We start from the raw sequence: 15,609 nt of genomic DNA, 5'->3' as shown, positions 1-15,609 counted from the left end.
TAAACAACCCAAGTCACGTTTATCTGCCCCCATCCTATCTCACCTAAACTCCTTCCCCATCTCATATAAACATTGTCTATATTATTGTATTTTTTTGAGTTTCTGGCATTTCAAGCAGAGTTACAAAGTTGTAAGAAATCAACCAAATCCAATTGGAAGAAATATAAATGTTCTTTTCAAAACCTTTGAAGTTTTGACTCAGTTGACTTGTAAATCTTTTCCAAGCACAAGTCAAAATAGTTAAGAAATAAAAGTACATCTTACCAGCACGCCTCACAATTAACCAGCTAGTCAATGCTGTGTTTTGTTGCATCCAAAATATAGCAGGCAATTCAGACAGATTTACAACCAAATTTTTTGTCATTGTCTCTAAGTTAAATTGTTCCTGATACTTGATTGAACATTTAAGAGAGAGCATCAGAATTAAATAAAATGTGCCGGATTAAATCAAAACAGAAAAATTATAAAATTTGAAAGTGTAGACCATTTACTTTCCCCCGTGGTTAAATTACACTAGTGCAGTATTTTCACCTACAACCGATCAGTAATTTTTACACTGGACCTGTCACATACAAGAGCTCTTGTGGTCTTTCTTTTTCAATTTCCTTCTCATCAGAGTTCCTCGTGGACTTGTTGGATAGAGGTTGCGAGGTAGGGTCCCCATATTCAGGGAGCTCAGGCTGTATGCACTCATGGAGGTAGGAGGAAATGACGTTGACACCAGAGCAGCTGGAGGAACAAAAACAGAAAACCCGAGTGATCTCTCTCCAGTCTGGAGCATCAAAACAGTTGTCTGTAACACAGCCTGTGTTCTATAATCAAAGATTCAAGATTCAAAGTACATTTATTATCAAAGTATGTATGTAGAATACAACCCTGAAATTCATCATTCACACAGACTTATGAACTGACTATAAAAGGTACTGGAAGTATTTAATTTCTTGTAGATTAATGTCGGTGATTTGGTAGGAAAAAGGAATTTAGGTAAAATATTTAGCCGTGACTTTATAGAATGTAGGAGCAGGCTCCAAACGGCTTAGTTTAACTCTTATTTTTATGCTCAGGTTTCAATCACAATTAAGTAACAAATGAAACATCATGACTTTCCTTTTACTAAAGCCGTTTATGATGCCTTCCTGTATGCAGCTTCTTAAATCTGCAACAAGGTGAGAAATGGTTGCAGTGTGGCAAATCAAATTTCAAAGTAAATTTTATTATCAAAGTACATGTATATCACCACATACAACCCTGAGATTCTTTTTCCTGGGGGCACACTCAGCAAATCTATGGAATAGTAGCTATAACAGGATCAATGAAACACCTGATGGCATGAACATCGATTTCTCGAGCTAAAGATATTGTACACTGCCGCCCTTCACCATTCCCATCCCCTCTCTCACCTCACCTCCTTACCTGCACAACACCTCCCTCTGGTGCTCCTCCCTCTCCCTTTCTTCCATGGTCTTCTATCCAGCTCTTTACTCCACCCCTCCCCCTTTCCTGGTTTCACCTATCACCTATGATCTTGCAGTTCTTCCTCCTCAACCCCACCTTCTTGCCCTATCATCTTATTATTTCCCCCCCGTCCTGATGAAGGGTCTCAGCCGGAAATGTTAACTTTTACTCTTTTCCATAGATGCTGCCAGGCCTGCTGAGTTCATCCAGCATTTTGTGTGTGTCGCTAGGGCCAATGAAAGATCAACCAGAGTGCGGAAGACAACAAACTGTGCAAATGCAAATATAAATAAACAGCAATAAATAACGAGAGAATGAAATAACATGATAAAGAGTCCTTAAAATGAGGTCATTGGTTGTGGAAACTTCTCAGTCGATGAATGTAGTTATCCTCTGTTGTTTGAGAGCCTGGTGGGTGAGTGGTAGTAACTGTTCTTGAGCCTGATGGTGCGTGTCCTGACCTACTGGCAGCAGCGAGAGTGGGTAGCTGAGCCAAATATGTCAGGGGCATTACCGACCAGTGGAAAGTTTGTGACGAATGTCACACTTAGTTGTTTATTTATTTATTTTTTAAAATTGGGTAGGTATATGGACAGGAAAGGAATGGAGGGTTATGGGCTGAGTGCAGGTCGGTGGGACTAGGTGAGAGTAAGCATTCGGCACGGACTGGAAGGGTGGAGATGGCCTGTTTCCGTGCTGTAATTGTTATATGGTTATAATTATTACTATTTCCTCTTTTTGTATTTGCAGTTTGTTGGCTTCTGCACGCTGGGTGAGGGGGAACTTCTTTGCTCAGAGGGTGGTAGCTGTGTGGAACAAGCTTCCAGTAGAAGTGCTAGAGGCAGGTTCGAGATTGTCATTTAAAATAAAATTGGGTAGGTATATGGACAGGAAAGGAATGGAGGGTTATGGGCTGAGTGCAGGTCGGTGGGACTAGGTGAGAGTAAGCGTTCAGCATGGACTAGAAGGGTGGAGATGGCCTGTTTCCATGCTGTAATTGTTATATGGTTATAATTATTACTATTTCCTCATTGATACTGTGATGGTTATTATTTTATAGATTTATTGAGTATGCCCAAAAAAAATGAATCTTAGGGTCATATAGGGTGACATTTACCAGTATGCACTTTGATAATAAAATTAACTTTGAGGCTCTGCATCTTTGGTTAAAGCAGACACGGTTTCCCCAGTCATAATCAAATTAGCCCACAGTACAGTATTTTGCCAGTATTATCTTTCCTGTAATGCTTTCGTTCACTTAAAAGAAGGATCTTTTGTAATTTCCATCCATGCATTTAAAGTTGGGCTCTCCTGTGATAACCATTTCCTAGTAAGAGTCTTTTTACCAGCCACCAACAGTATATTCATTAAATATTTATCTCTTTTCAACCATTCTTGAAGTATATATCCAAAATATATGGTCTTACTCTCTAAGGGTATTTCACATTTAAAGATGTCTTGTAGGGCATTGTGTATCCCCTCCAATAGTTTTTGAAATGCATGGATGGAAATTACAATGGACATTTACAAAATGTTGAAGATAACAACATCTGTTAATCTTAAGCTGGAACAATTTGATTCATACATGGAAAATGGTTTAACTACATAACATCTCATAGGCCTGATTTTATTCTCACAAATCAATGAATATGTTGTTAAAAAAAATCAGTCCCTACTTGTACATAGTTTTTTTTCCTTTTGCTTGTTTTTTCTCTCCACTCTTTTCTATAAGTGTACACCTCAGATAAATACTTCGTGGGGATTTGTGACATATATGATATATATGTACAATGTCTGAAATACATCTTATGGAAATGTTTGTTTGATGATGAACTTCAATGAAAAATAAATTACAAAAAAAAAGAGGGATCTTGGGGTCCCCAACCACAGAACTCTCAACACTGCCATGCAAGCCGATAGGAGAGTTTAAAAAGGTCTACGGTATGTGACCTTCATTACTCAGAGGACTGAATTTAAAAGCCACAAGGTAATGCTGCAGCTCTATAAAACGCTGGTTGGGCCACACTCTGAACATTGCGTTCATAGGAAGGAGATGTGGCAGTTTTAGAGAGGGTGCAGAAGAGATTTATCAGGCTGCTTCCTGGACTAGAGGGCATGTCTTATGAAGAAAGGTTGAGCAAGCTAGGGTTTTTCTCTTCGGCAGTGACTTGCAAGAAGTACATAAGATGATATGTGGCATAGGAAGTGAGGAAAGACAAGATCAATGCTAATACAAAGAGGGAATAATTTTAAAGTGCTTAAGAGTTCAGTCTAGGGGAAATCTCAGAAGTAAGCTTATTTTACATACAGTGTTGTTAGTGACTTGCAAGTGACTGGAGGCCAGGGGTGTTGGTAGAGTTTAGAGGTTAACACATTGGAGGCATATAGAACACTTTTTGACAGGCAATGGTTGTAAGAAAAATGGAGGACTATGTGGGAGGAAAGGGTTAGATTAATCTTTGATTGAATAAGAGGTTGACATAACATTGTAGGCTGAAGGGTCTCTACTGTATTGTTCTATGTTCTTAACAGCATGCCGAAGCTGACTGTCAAGGCTCAGACATAGGAACCATCAAGTCCCTGCCATATGATCATGGCTGATTTTTCTCAACACCGTTCACCAATCTTCTCCCTGTAACCTTTTACACCCTTACTAATCAAGAACCTATCAACCTCTGTTTTAACTATACCCAATGATTAGGGCTCCACAGTTGTTTGCGGCAAAGAATTCCACGGGTTCGCCTTTTGTCTAAAGCAGGGCTTCCCAACTTGGGTCCATGGGCCCCTTCCTCAATGGTATTGCTGAAAAGCATAAAAAACATTGGGAACCCCTGGTCTAAAGAGATATCCCCTCATCTATGTTCTAAAGGGATGTTTTTTTATTCTCAGATTTTGTCTTCTGGTCCTAGACTCTCCCAATACTGGAAACATCCTCTCCACCCCCATTTTATCCAGGTCTTTCAATACTCAACTGCAGAGTGATTTTGGAGAACAGACAACTCAACACGAAGAAACCATGTACGAGGCAACCAGCGACCAGGATGCTGTAGGACGTCACCACAGAAATAACTCACTGGCCATCATTTCCCAACCCCCTTAAAATGGGATGGTGTTGCTTGGTCCAAATCTCAGGGAGAGCCATGATACAAAACTGTGCCGGGTGGGTGGGGGGGGGGGGGGGGGGGTGGTGTGTGTGTGTGTGTGTGTGTGTGTGTGTGTACAGATACATACACCCACACACACACAAATATACATGATAATGATAGGATGATAAAAATAGTGATGATAAACCTGATTTTAACATGGGTTTCTATTGTGGACTGAGAGTGGGAAGGGAGAAGGAAAAGGGAATCATGGTTGGGAAAAGGGGAGTGGAGAGGGGAGGGAGCAGGAAGCAGCAGAGAGACATTCTGTAATGATCAATAAACCGATTGTTTGGGATCAAATCACCTTGCCTGGTGTTTCAGGGCTGGGTGTGTCTGCACCTGCACCACCCCCACCCTGGTACTCTTTCTCTGCCACTTGTCCCACACCCCTCCCGTGTTGTCTCACTCTCACCATTCTCAGCATCCTTTATTTCCACCAGATTTACAAACTCACTCTTCGCTCCACATTAACAAATACAATACTGTGCAAAAGTCTTACAGCAGGTGTCCTAGCGCGCGTGCATGTTCTCTCTCTCTCTCTCTCTCTATATATATATCTACACACACACACACACACACACACACACACACACACACCCCCCCCCCCCCCCCAAAGACTTCTACACTGTACTGTATTTTTTTGTCCAAGAAGAGAAAAACACGTACATTCAGCAAGAACTTGCTCCGGGGAATAGTAATATGTACCTTGGTATATGTAAACTGAGAATTGTATGGAAAAGAATAGTGACGGCTAATAACTGATAAATGGGGATGTAGATTGTGCTAATGAGTTAAAAGGGAACCACATATAAAGCCTAAAAGTAATGGAAAAAGCAGAGATAACACCCATGTGTTAATTATATTATAGTGTGCACCTATTGCTGTAATAGAAAATTGGATTTACTGTTATCTATGTTAATAATTTGTGTAATGTGGATAATAATTTTCCTCTGTAATTAAGATGTAGTCTGACATTAAAGTCTTTCTTAACCACCGTTCTGTTCTCAAAACCCAGTTTTATTGTCTCTGTGTAATCTCATCAACTACGAATGTAAAAGCTGTATCAAATTCTCACTCAGAGAGATTAGCTTTGACCGCGGGTCTCCTGGAGTGCACCAGCTTAAATAAATCACTTGTTATTTTGAATGCTACTACATGTGGCCTTTCAATTTGCTCCTACTTGAAGAACTCAGCGGGTCGGACATCTTAAATGGAGGCAAAGGCGTGGCCAATGTTTTGGGTCGAACCCTGCATGAGGACTGAGAGCGTACAGAGCAGCCAGACGGGTGAGACAGGGGAACTGAATGAGGTGGGGGATGATGGGTGCATGGAGCCAGGTGGGTGGGAAGGGAGAGGGAAGGAATGGATAAAACTTGGAGGTGGTACGTGGCACCAAATAAGAGAGGGAATGAGTTGGAGTGGGGAGGGTGGTGAGGCGGAACTTTGTTCGGTCATGCCTGGAAAGCTTTCAAAAACAATAATGCAGAGGACAATAAACTTCCTCTTTAATAATCGGGGTTAATGTTTGTTTGTTTATTTATTTATATACAGCGAGGAATATGCCATTCCGGCCCTTTGAGCCACACTGCCCCACAAACCCACCCCCCCGCCGACTTAACCCGAGCCAAACCATGGGAAATTTTGCAATGACCAGTTGACCTACAAACTGGTGGGTTTTTGGAATGTGGGAAGAAACCAGAGCACCTGGAGGGGTGAGAATTGAACCCGAGTCGCTGGTACCATAAAGTGTTGAGCTAATTTCTACACTATTATGCCACCCCATATAAAGAGCTACATTAACTGTCTCACAAAAGGAACATGTTTTGGTGAAAAGAAGCTATTCCAGTAGGTGAGAAGCATTAATATTAGCATTAACCCAGCAGGTACACTTCCCTTCACTTATCCGTTCCTTAAACCAACCAGCAAAACACTAATCAGTAGATTCGAGCACTATGCCCTATAATGGGCAAGTTCTTCTTTTGTTTTAGTTGTGTTTTTCTTTGCAAATAGTCTGTATAATTTATATTTAAATTTGTATGTTGTTGTGAATGTACAGATCTTTGGCACTGACAGGATTTTAACAAAATTGTCAATAAAGCATATGAAATACTAAACCTTGCAAGCTGAGGGATTTGACACAAAAGGCACCAAAGCCAAGATAAAATACTTGATTAACTCAGCTGGGGTATTATGCCCATCCTCATACTAAGGACACCTTCAGTCTTGGTCGGGAATGCAACGGCTTCAGCTAGTCAGATAGACCGGAGGTGATGGGGGCTGTTCTCAGAACAAAGACCAAGAGGTGAGCACACTGAAATGTTAAAAATCATGGGCCACTGAGTTAATGAAGGGAATATTCTTCCCGGTATTGAAGGCACAATAGCCCTGGGAACAGATTTAATGGAATCAGCAATAAAACTGAAGTAAATGAAAAATCCATTTTATGTTAAAAGTCGCTAAATTGTTGGTTAATGAAAACAGAACTGATGCTTTGTGTAAAGAGAACACAAAAAGCAAAAGCTACTGAGTGATGGAGAAATAGGTGCAAACTAAGTGGGAGGGTGGTGATGAGTAACTCAGCTCCTCTTCAAATGTACCACTGGACTTAATGGGCTGAATGCCCACCTTCTGAGATTTAGTTATCTGTAATCCTACAACTTACTCTCAACAAGGTAAGAAAGGTGACAACTAACTAAAGCAATACATTTAAAACTGAATAAATCATATCTATGATTTGTCATAATCGACTTTCCAACACGGAGACTGTCTTAATGCTCAGGTGGACACCATACTCAATACAAACATGAATCTGATCCAATTCCTGATACAATATATTAATTGATTTTAACTGCACACTTTTAGTTAAAATTGAGGGAGAAATAGAACCAAGCAGATGAGAGTCCTGGTCAGGATGAAATAATCCCCTTGGTGTGCTTTAAAGTTCAGTGATTCTGTAATTCATGAGTATCAGCCATTCTACATACTTGGACCCTGAAGCTATTGGATAACATGTGCAAAGATATTTGCAACTGGCAACTAATACTCGCATTCATTTAGTGCTGTTAACTGAAGTTTAATTCATCTGGCAGATAATTGTGCAATGTTTTTGTTTCGAAGTTAGCTCATACATTTGGCCTACCGAAGAAGCTCTTCAACTAATTCACTGTCATCACTGACTAACCCAAGTACTTGAGAAGGTTTCAAGCTTTTTGTTCAAAACTTCACTTTGACATATGTTAGAGAACCAATCACAACCTTCCACTTCCAGGAGATTTTAGCCGCCTTCCATGTTCTAACCCGTTTCTTTGCAATCAACTGCACTTGGCCTGAAGGTGTCAAGAAAATCTGGACTATTATTGCATTGCACTGTCCTGCAACAATACTTTCCGGCACAATACCTGCCTCCAGGGAGAGGTGCAAATAAACCATTAAACTATAGTAAAAAGAAATTGATCTACAATGTTCTTGTTCACGTTTTCACTGGCCCATTGAAAAGTTAAGTTTCTCTGTGACCCACTTTCAATGTCAGAGAAAGGAAGAACATGACTAAAGTTTCTCCAGTAGGTGGGGCACCAGCAGGAGGAGGAGATAAACATACCTTGCTTGAAGAGCATTATACTTATTTACTGTTAAGAATTGCATGGTCTTTGCTTCTACTTTCCATATACCAGATATTATGAGTATGTGAAGAACATGTGCACAGAACTTTGAACAGGAGGTCATGGTAATAAAGTGCTGCTGAGCCAAAGAATTTCTAAAGGAGAACAAGTCTCACTGACAAGCAAGGTTGTCAGGCAGAGTTGCTCGTTAATGTACCATCTGGTATGGGGAGTGGCGGGACAGGGGGTGGGGCTACTGCAGCAGAGTGAAATCAGCTGTGGAGAGTTGTACACTTAGTCAGCTCCGTCACAGGCACTATCCTCCGTAAGACATCGTCAAGGAATGATGCCTCAAAAAGGCGGCATCCATCATTAAGGACCCCCATCACCCAGAACATGTCTTGTTCTCATTGCTGCCATCAGGGAGGAAGTACAGGAGCCTGAAAGCACACACTCAATAATTCACAGCCTCCCCCTCTGCCATCAGATTTCTGAATAGACATTAAACCCATGAACACTACCTCATTACCTTATTAACTTTTATTTTTGCTCTACTTACTTAACTAGTTAATACATATATACTTAGGGTAATTCAGTTTTTTCTCTATTAATATGGATTGCAATGTTCTGCTGCCACGCAACAACAAATTTCATGACATATGCCAGTGATATTAACCCCGATTCTGACTGTCCTTTATATGCTTTTCTGTGCTACATTATTCAGAAATTATACAACATTCACAATATCACATTTTTTCAGAAAAACTTTAGCCAATGTGGACAGAACTCTGCTTTAAACTCATTGTCCAGTTTTCTAACAACACATTCATCTGTTCCTCACGTGCACCTTCCACCCTTTTCCTTTTCGTCTGGGTATAGAGTCAGGGCGAGTTACAGCACAGCAAAGGGCCTTCAGCTGCAACAACCATCCACCAGCACTCCACACTAATCCCCTATTACTCCCATTTCTCCCTCCCCCCTCCCCACCACGTTCTTCTGAACTCGCCACAGATTCTACCACTCACCACGCACTAGGAGAAAATATATAAATGTCAAATAGCCTGCTGGTCCAGACAGCTTTGAGATGTACTGTTGGAAGCCCATGCAGCCGCCGGGAGAATGTGACAGCACCCGAGGTCAGGACTGAACCTGGCTCTCTGCTGTGGGCCAGCAGCCTACTACTTTTGCCACTCTACAGCTCAAAGCTCCAGGGTTCCATTGCTTTGGACATGATAGAGCGGGTGGGATTAAAGGACATTAATAGTCAGGAAGAAGTCACGGCAGTGCTCAGTCAGGACAGACTGGAGAACTCGTCTAGCGAGGCTTTACGGGTGGAAATGAGGAATAAGAAAGGTATGACCACGTTAATGGGATTATATTATGGTCCACCCAACAGTCGGTGGGACTGAGAGGGGCAAACTCGTAAAGCGATCACAGACTGTTGAAGGAAACATAAGGTTCTGAGAGTAGGCGATTTTAACTTTCCACATATGGACCTGGACTTCCATGCTGTAAAGGGGCAGGATGGGAAAGAGTTTGTCAAATGTGTTCAGGAGCGTTTCTTTAATCGGTGCATAGAAGTCCCAATGAGAAAGTGTGCAATACCAGATATCCTATTAGGGAATGAGACAGGGCAGGTGACAGAAGTTTTTGTAGGGCAATACTTTGCATTTAGTGATCATAATGTTATTAGTTTCAAGGTATGAATTATGGAAAAGGATAGGTCTGATCTTCGGGTTGAAATTCTAAATTGGAGAAGGGTCAATTTTGATGTGTCAGAAATGTGTACTCTGTAGGTGGAAGGACTTCAAAAGTAAAACTTTGAGATTACGGAGTTTGTACGTTCCTATCAGAATAAAAGACAAGGATGACAGGTTTATGGAAACTTGATTTTTGAGAGATACTGAACCCCTGGTTAAAAAAAGGAGGTGGATGGCAAGTATAGGCAGGCAGGAACAAATGAGATACTTGAGAATAAGAAATGCAAGAGAACACTTAAGAAGGAAATCAGGATAAATCCACAAGGCCTGACAACGTGTTCCCTTGGACCCTGTGGGATGCAAGTGCAGAAACTGCAAGAGGCCCTAGCAGAAATACTTTAAACTTCCTTAGCCATGGTGAGATGCTGGTGGATCGGAGGATAGCTAATGCTGTTCCGTTGTTTAATAAAAGCTCTAAGAATAAAACAGGACATTATAGGCTGGTGAACCTGACATCAGCAGTGGAAAATATATTGGAAGATATTCTTAGGGACTGGATATCTATGTATTTGGATAGACAGGGACTGATTACGGATAGTCAGCATGGCTTCGCGCGTGTTAGGTTTTGTCTAACCACTATTATAGTGTTTTTCGAGGAAGTTACCAGGAAAGTTGATGAAGGCAAGGCAGTGCATGTTGTCTACATGGACTTTAACAAGGCTTTCACCAAAGTTGAGAAGGTTCAGTTGCTTGGAATTCAAGATGAGGCTTCACAGAAGAAGCCAAAGTATGGTTGTAGATGGTTGCCTCTCTCTGGAGGCCTGTGACAGGTGTGTGTTGCAGGGATTGGTGCTGGGTCTGTTGTTGTTTGTTATCTACATCAATAATCTGATAATGTGGTAAACCGGGTCAGTTAATTTGCAGATGACACCAAGACTGGGGGTGTAGTGGAGAGTGAGGAAGACTATCAAAGCTTGCAGTGGAATCTGGACTGGCTGGAAAATGGCAGATAGAGTTTACTGCAGGGAAGTGTGAGGCGCTGCATTTTGGGAAGACCAACCAGGGTAGGTCTTACATGGAGAGCAACAGGGCAGTGAGGAGAGCAGAAGAACAGAGGGATCTGGGAATATAGATCCATAATTCCTTGAAAAAGGCATCACAGGTAGATAGGGTCGTAAAGAAGGCTTTTGGCACATTGGGCTTCATGAATCAATATATTAAGCATGGGAGTTGGGATGTTATGTTCAAACTGTATAAGACATTGGTGAGGTCTAATTTGGAGTATTGTATGCAGTTCTGGTCACCTACCTACAGGAAAATTGTTAATAAGATTGAAAGAATGCAGACGAAATTTACAAGGATATTAGCTGGGACTTGAGTAGATGAGATAAAGATTTATTCCCTAGAATGTGGAAGATTGAGGGGAGATTTGATTTTTCCATTGAAGTTGGGTGAGAGGTCACAGGTTAAGGGTGAAAGGTTTAAAGCAAACATGAGGGGAAACTTCTTCACTCGGAGGGTGGAGAGAGCGTGGGACCAGCTAACAGCTCAAGTAGTGGATATGAGGTCAATTTCAACTTTTAAGGGAAATTTCGAAATGCACATGGATGAGAGGGGTATGGCGGGCTACGGTCCAGGTGCAGGATGATGGGACTGGGCAGTTTAATAGTTCAGCATCATCTAGATAAGCCAAAAGGCCTGTTTCTGTGCTGTAGTGTTCTATAAATCTATAACTAGAGTTCGAAGGCTTAGTGTGAAAGATTTTAGGTGAATCTGAGGGGAAACCTCTTCACTCAGAGGGTGATACGAGTGTGAGCGAGCAGGCAGCACAAAGATCTGGGTTCAGTTGGAATGCTGAAGTTGTGATAGGTACATGGTTGAGAGGGGTATGGAGGGATATGGTCCCAGGATTAGGCATGAGACTGGGCCAGCATGGACTAGATGGGCTGAAAAGCCTATTTCAGTGCTGCAGTATTCTCTGACTATGTAAAGAAATCTTTCCCCAGCAGTGCCAAACCTGACATCAGTAGCTTTGTGCACCTGAATTGGTTTATACTGAAAAATTATTAAATTCAAACTTATTGATCTAGTTTCAATGGTCATAGGTATCAGACCCAATTATATGAACAGTATACTAACTGTACACTTAATGTTAAAATTAATCCTCAAACATTTAAACCACATCATGTCCAGTCACTGATATATTAGTAGTTTCAAACCATGCAAACGGAAAACGGGACAGAAAATAGATGGTGAAAAGGACAGGAGAAAAAATAAAGTATTGAACATTACGGAGATTGTTTTGAGGAAGTTTCTGGCATTTCGAGGTCGCCATCCTGCACTGGTCAGGGTGGTAGGTGTTATAGGGCTGGTAGGTGAGGAAGTTGCTGTTGTTGCTTCCACAGGTATCCCAGGCAAGTTGTCTGCTGCTCCTCTGAACCCTGACTGTCCACATGAAGGATGATGGGAACCACACACAAAGACAGACAGAATGGAGCAGAAAAGAGGGTAAGACAGAAGAATTATACATTGCAACAGCTAACAGAAGAAAGAATGACAACTTTTTCACTCACCTATTGAAATAGCCCATTTTTCTGTTGGGTCATTCCATAGGTATTCTCCAGGTGTCCCATCAGACAGCTGGAACCACCCAAAGAACAGAAACAAAAATGTCCGTACCATTACCCAGAAGTTTTGATGTCCTCCCAGAGTCTGATGGGAGAATGGGAAAATACCCCACAGAACTTGTTGGCCATTACATCTGAATTCCTGAACAATTTTTCTCAATTGTTCAAAAAGACGACGTATACCAGTCAAGACTAGGCAAGATGCAATGAATGAGAAGCCACACCTCAAATTGTTAGTATTTAACACAAGCTTTGTACATTGTACTCTTCTTGGTCGAGGGTTTCAGATGAGTTTAGTTGCCTTTAGCAGTTTCCAATCAACAGTAAAGTCTTCTTACAAAAAATTAATTTAGTTCTCATGAAGTTTTGCACATTGTTCCCTTCTTGCTCAAGAGTTTCAGATGAGTTTAGTCGTGTTTAGCAGTTTCCCATCAAGGTTAAAGTTTGTTTTTACTGGGTTTTGACAAACAATTACCGTACTTTAGTTCTTTTAGGCAATAGTAATAAGCCAAAAGCAAAATACCAGGAGTAATAACCCCATCTCAAACAGCTCATTCAAACATAATTACTAATAGACCAGATGTACAATTCTTTTGGAATTCACAATATAAGGGTTATGAAATCATTCAAGTAGGAATGTCGAATATATCCTTCTATCCTTGTTGAAAGCTAGTTTACCTCTGAAAATATTTTGGTGTAAACAACAAAGGAATTCTTTCACGCAGCTGAGGGATGAGTTAAATATTAAAGTAAAGCGAGAAAAAGGCATAACAAATCCTATTTTCCAAGAAAACAGAATTGTTTGACTGGACGTATATTATTCTTGGCATACAAACTAATCTACATCAGAAGGCACTTCTCAAAATAGAATAAATGCATCTTGTAAACTTTATGTTCCTGGTTGGTGGTCAGGGTCTAAGTGAGTAAAGGGTAGAGTTGTGGTTGTGCCTCAGGGGATCAGCTCTTTGATCCATGAGCGTTAGGAGCTTGGAACTTGTGAACGTACCCAATTCTGTCTAAAAAAAAAAAACAGCATAAAAGCAAAGAACATAACTAAGTATTTTCTTAAAATTTAGTTCACTTGTTAGGGATTTTGCTGACAAGGCCAGTACTTGACCAACCACAATGGATCCTTGATGGTGAGAGGATGAGCTGGGACACATCATCAGTGATGTAACCTGGGATCATTGGGTATTTCAATGTCAGACAATTTCAAGGTGACCCAGCTAGGGTTGATCAGGCACTGGCTTGTGTCCCATCTGCACTGGTCCACAGGTCACACCTCTTGATCCATGGCTATCAGGAGGCTCACTCAGCAGCCTCTGTGATAGCCCTGATGGCTCTTTTCTTTGCAGCCCCAATAATGCCAAGGAGAGAGTTGGTTTTGCACAGCGAGCAGCCAGCAAAGACTCTACACTCCAGCTCTATAGGCTCACATTATGCCCTCCACCCCTGTCTCTGGCCCTGTTCTACCAGCTCCTGGTACTTGGCTTTCTCATGCTCAAACACCTCCCCAGTGCAGACTTCTCGAGGGACTGCCAGTTCTACCATGACCACCTGCTCCAAGGTTCTGACAGAATGGCCACATCAGGCCTCAGTGATGATGATGAGATGAAGTCAGAGAACTGTAGTTGCTTGCCAAGATCAACTTGCAGTTGCAAACTGACAGGCCATTTCACAGGACAGTCAAGAGTCAAGAACCATGAATCCTCTTAAGCTACACACAGAAAAGTCTGGCCAAACTTAGCAGAATATCCTTTGCTGATAGTCAGGAATGCGCAGTGTGACTTTCGTAACAGTCCAGGAGGTTACTGGTTCTAGCTCCAATTTTTGTAATTACTTGATTTTAAATGACCCGGTTGATTCAAACTCACATAACTAGATTAATAATCCAGACCTCTAGATACTAGTCCAACAGTTTAACCAAGGAGCTCCCTTTCTCTTCATTTAGTCCAGTTTGTTGAAAGAGTGAAAGGAAAATTAAACTCTAGATTGTCAACACATGGGACGCTTGCATGTTGCCACGTTAGGATTAAACAGTAAATTAGGCAGCAGATTAGTCCTTCCTATTAATGATGTTTAATAAGGAACAATGGGAATTTCAGTTGTTGAACAATGAGAAATAGCCTCATCCTTTTATCTGGGACATGCCCTCTTCACATTACTACTATCAAGGAGGAGGTAAAGGAGCCTGAAAACCCAACCTCACCATTTTAAGAACAGTTCCTCTCCCTCCACCATTAGATTTCTGAATGGATCATGAACCCATGAACACTACATCATTAACACAAGAGATTCTGTAGATACTGGAAATCCAGTGTAGCACACACAAACTGCTGGAAGGAACTCAACGAGTTAGGCAACATCTACGGAGGGGGAAAAGCAATTGAGGTTTCAGGCTGAGACCCAGATGAAGGGTTTCAATCCAAAACATCGACTGCTTATTCCCCTCCATAGATGCTGCCTGACCCGCTGATTTCCTCCAGCATTTTGTGTGCGTAAACGTTATTTCATTGTTTGTCTTTTGCACTATTTATAAAGTTTTGTAACTTACATGAATTTTTATGTCTTGCACTGTACTGCTGTCACAACATACATCAGTAATGATAGATCTGATTCTGAGTCTGGCCCTGCAACCTTATTTAACTGAAAAGCTCTGGCAGTGCCACACACCTGAAGGTGGTATTGAGACAGGTGCATCTTTTATATATAAAAAATATTTCATGGAGAATTGTTATATAGTTCATAATGTTTCCTACAGTTTTTAAACTCATCATTCTACTTGGGATGAAATTATTTTTAAAAATTTAGTGAAAATTTGATGAAATCCTTTACTTTCTATCAAAAAAAATCTATTTTATTTTGAGGAGGGAGGACAGATATTGGATACGGTTCTCCTTAATGATCTGGACTTGGCTTGACTACACAGTGCACAATTTCCAAATTCACAGATCACTCAAAACCTGGAGTGAAGTTTGTGAATGTGAAAGACCAAAAGGGTAGCAGCGTGGAGCTACGTCTCTACAAAGGAGGCGTTAGGTGCTCCTTCCCTCTGCTAGCTTGTAGGTCACCCGTGAGCAAG

At 41.2% G+C, this 15,609-nt stretch overlaps 1 protein-coding gene across 5 annotated transcripts in view; it reads right to left on the bottom strand.

Annotated features, from left to right (window-relative positions):
- Nucleotides 1-15,609, bottom strand: part of grip1 (glutamate receptor interacting protein 1) — a 302,489-nt gene that overhangs the window by 65,899 nt on the left and 220,981 nt on the right. For 4 of the 5 annotated variants that reach the window (XM_073059570.1, XM_073059571.1, XM_073059574.1 and 1 more), the window contains exons 10-11: nt 12,193-12,345; nt 574-729 (exon numbers count right to left, since the gene is read on the bottom strand). In XM_073059570.1, the coding sequence (XP_072915671.1) occupies nt 574-729; nt 12,193-12,345 (309 nt within the window). The remainder of the gene's footprint in view (nt 1-573; nt 730-12,192; nt 12,346-15,609) is intronic. The other variant, XM_073059575.1, reaches the window with a different exon arrangement.

Source organism: Hemitrygon akajei, chromosome 10, assembly GCF_048418815.1.
Source record: "Hemitrygon akajei chromosome 10, sHemAka1.3, whole genome shotgun sequence".
In the NCBI taxonomy this organism is placed as follows: Eukaryota; Metazoa; Chordata; class Chondrichthyes; order Myliobatiformes; family Dasyatidae; genus Hemitrygon; species Hemitrygon akajei.
Note: the sequence above shows the minus strand (reverse complement) of the source record. Positions and strands in the feature narration are given on the sequence as shown.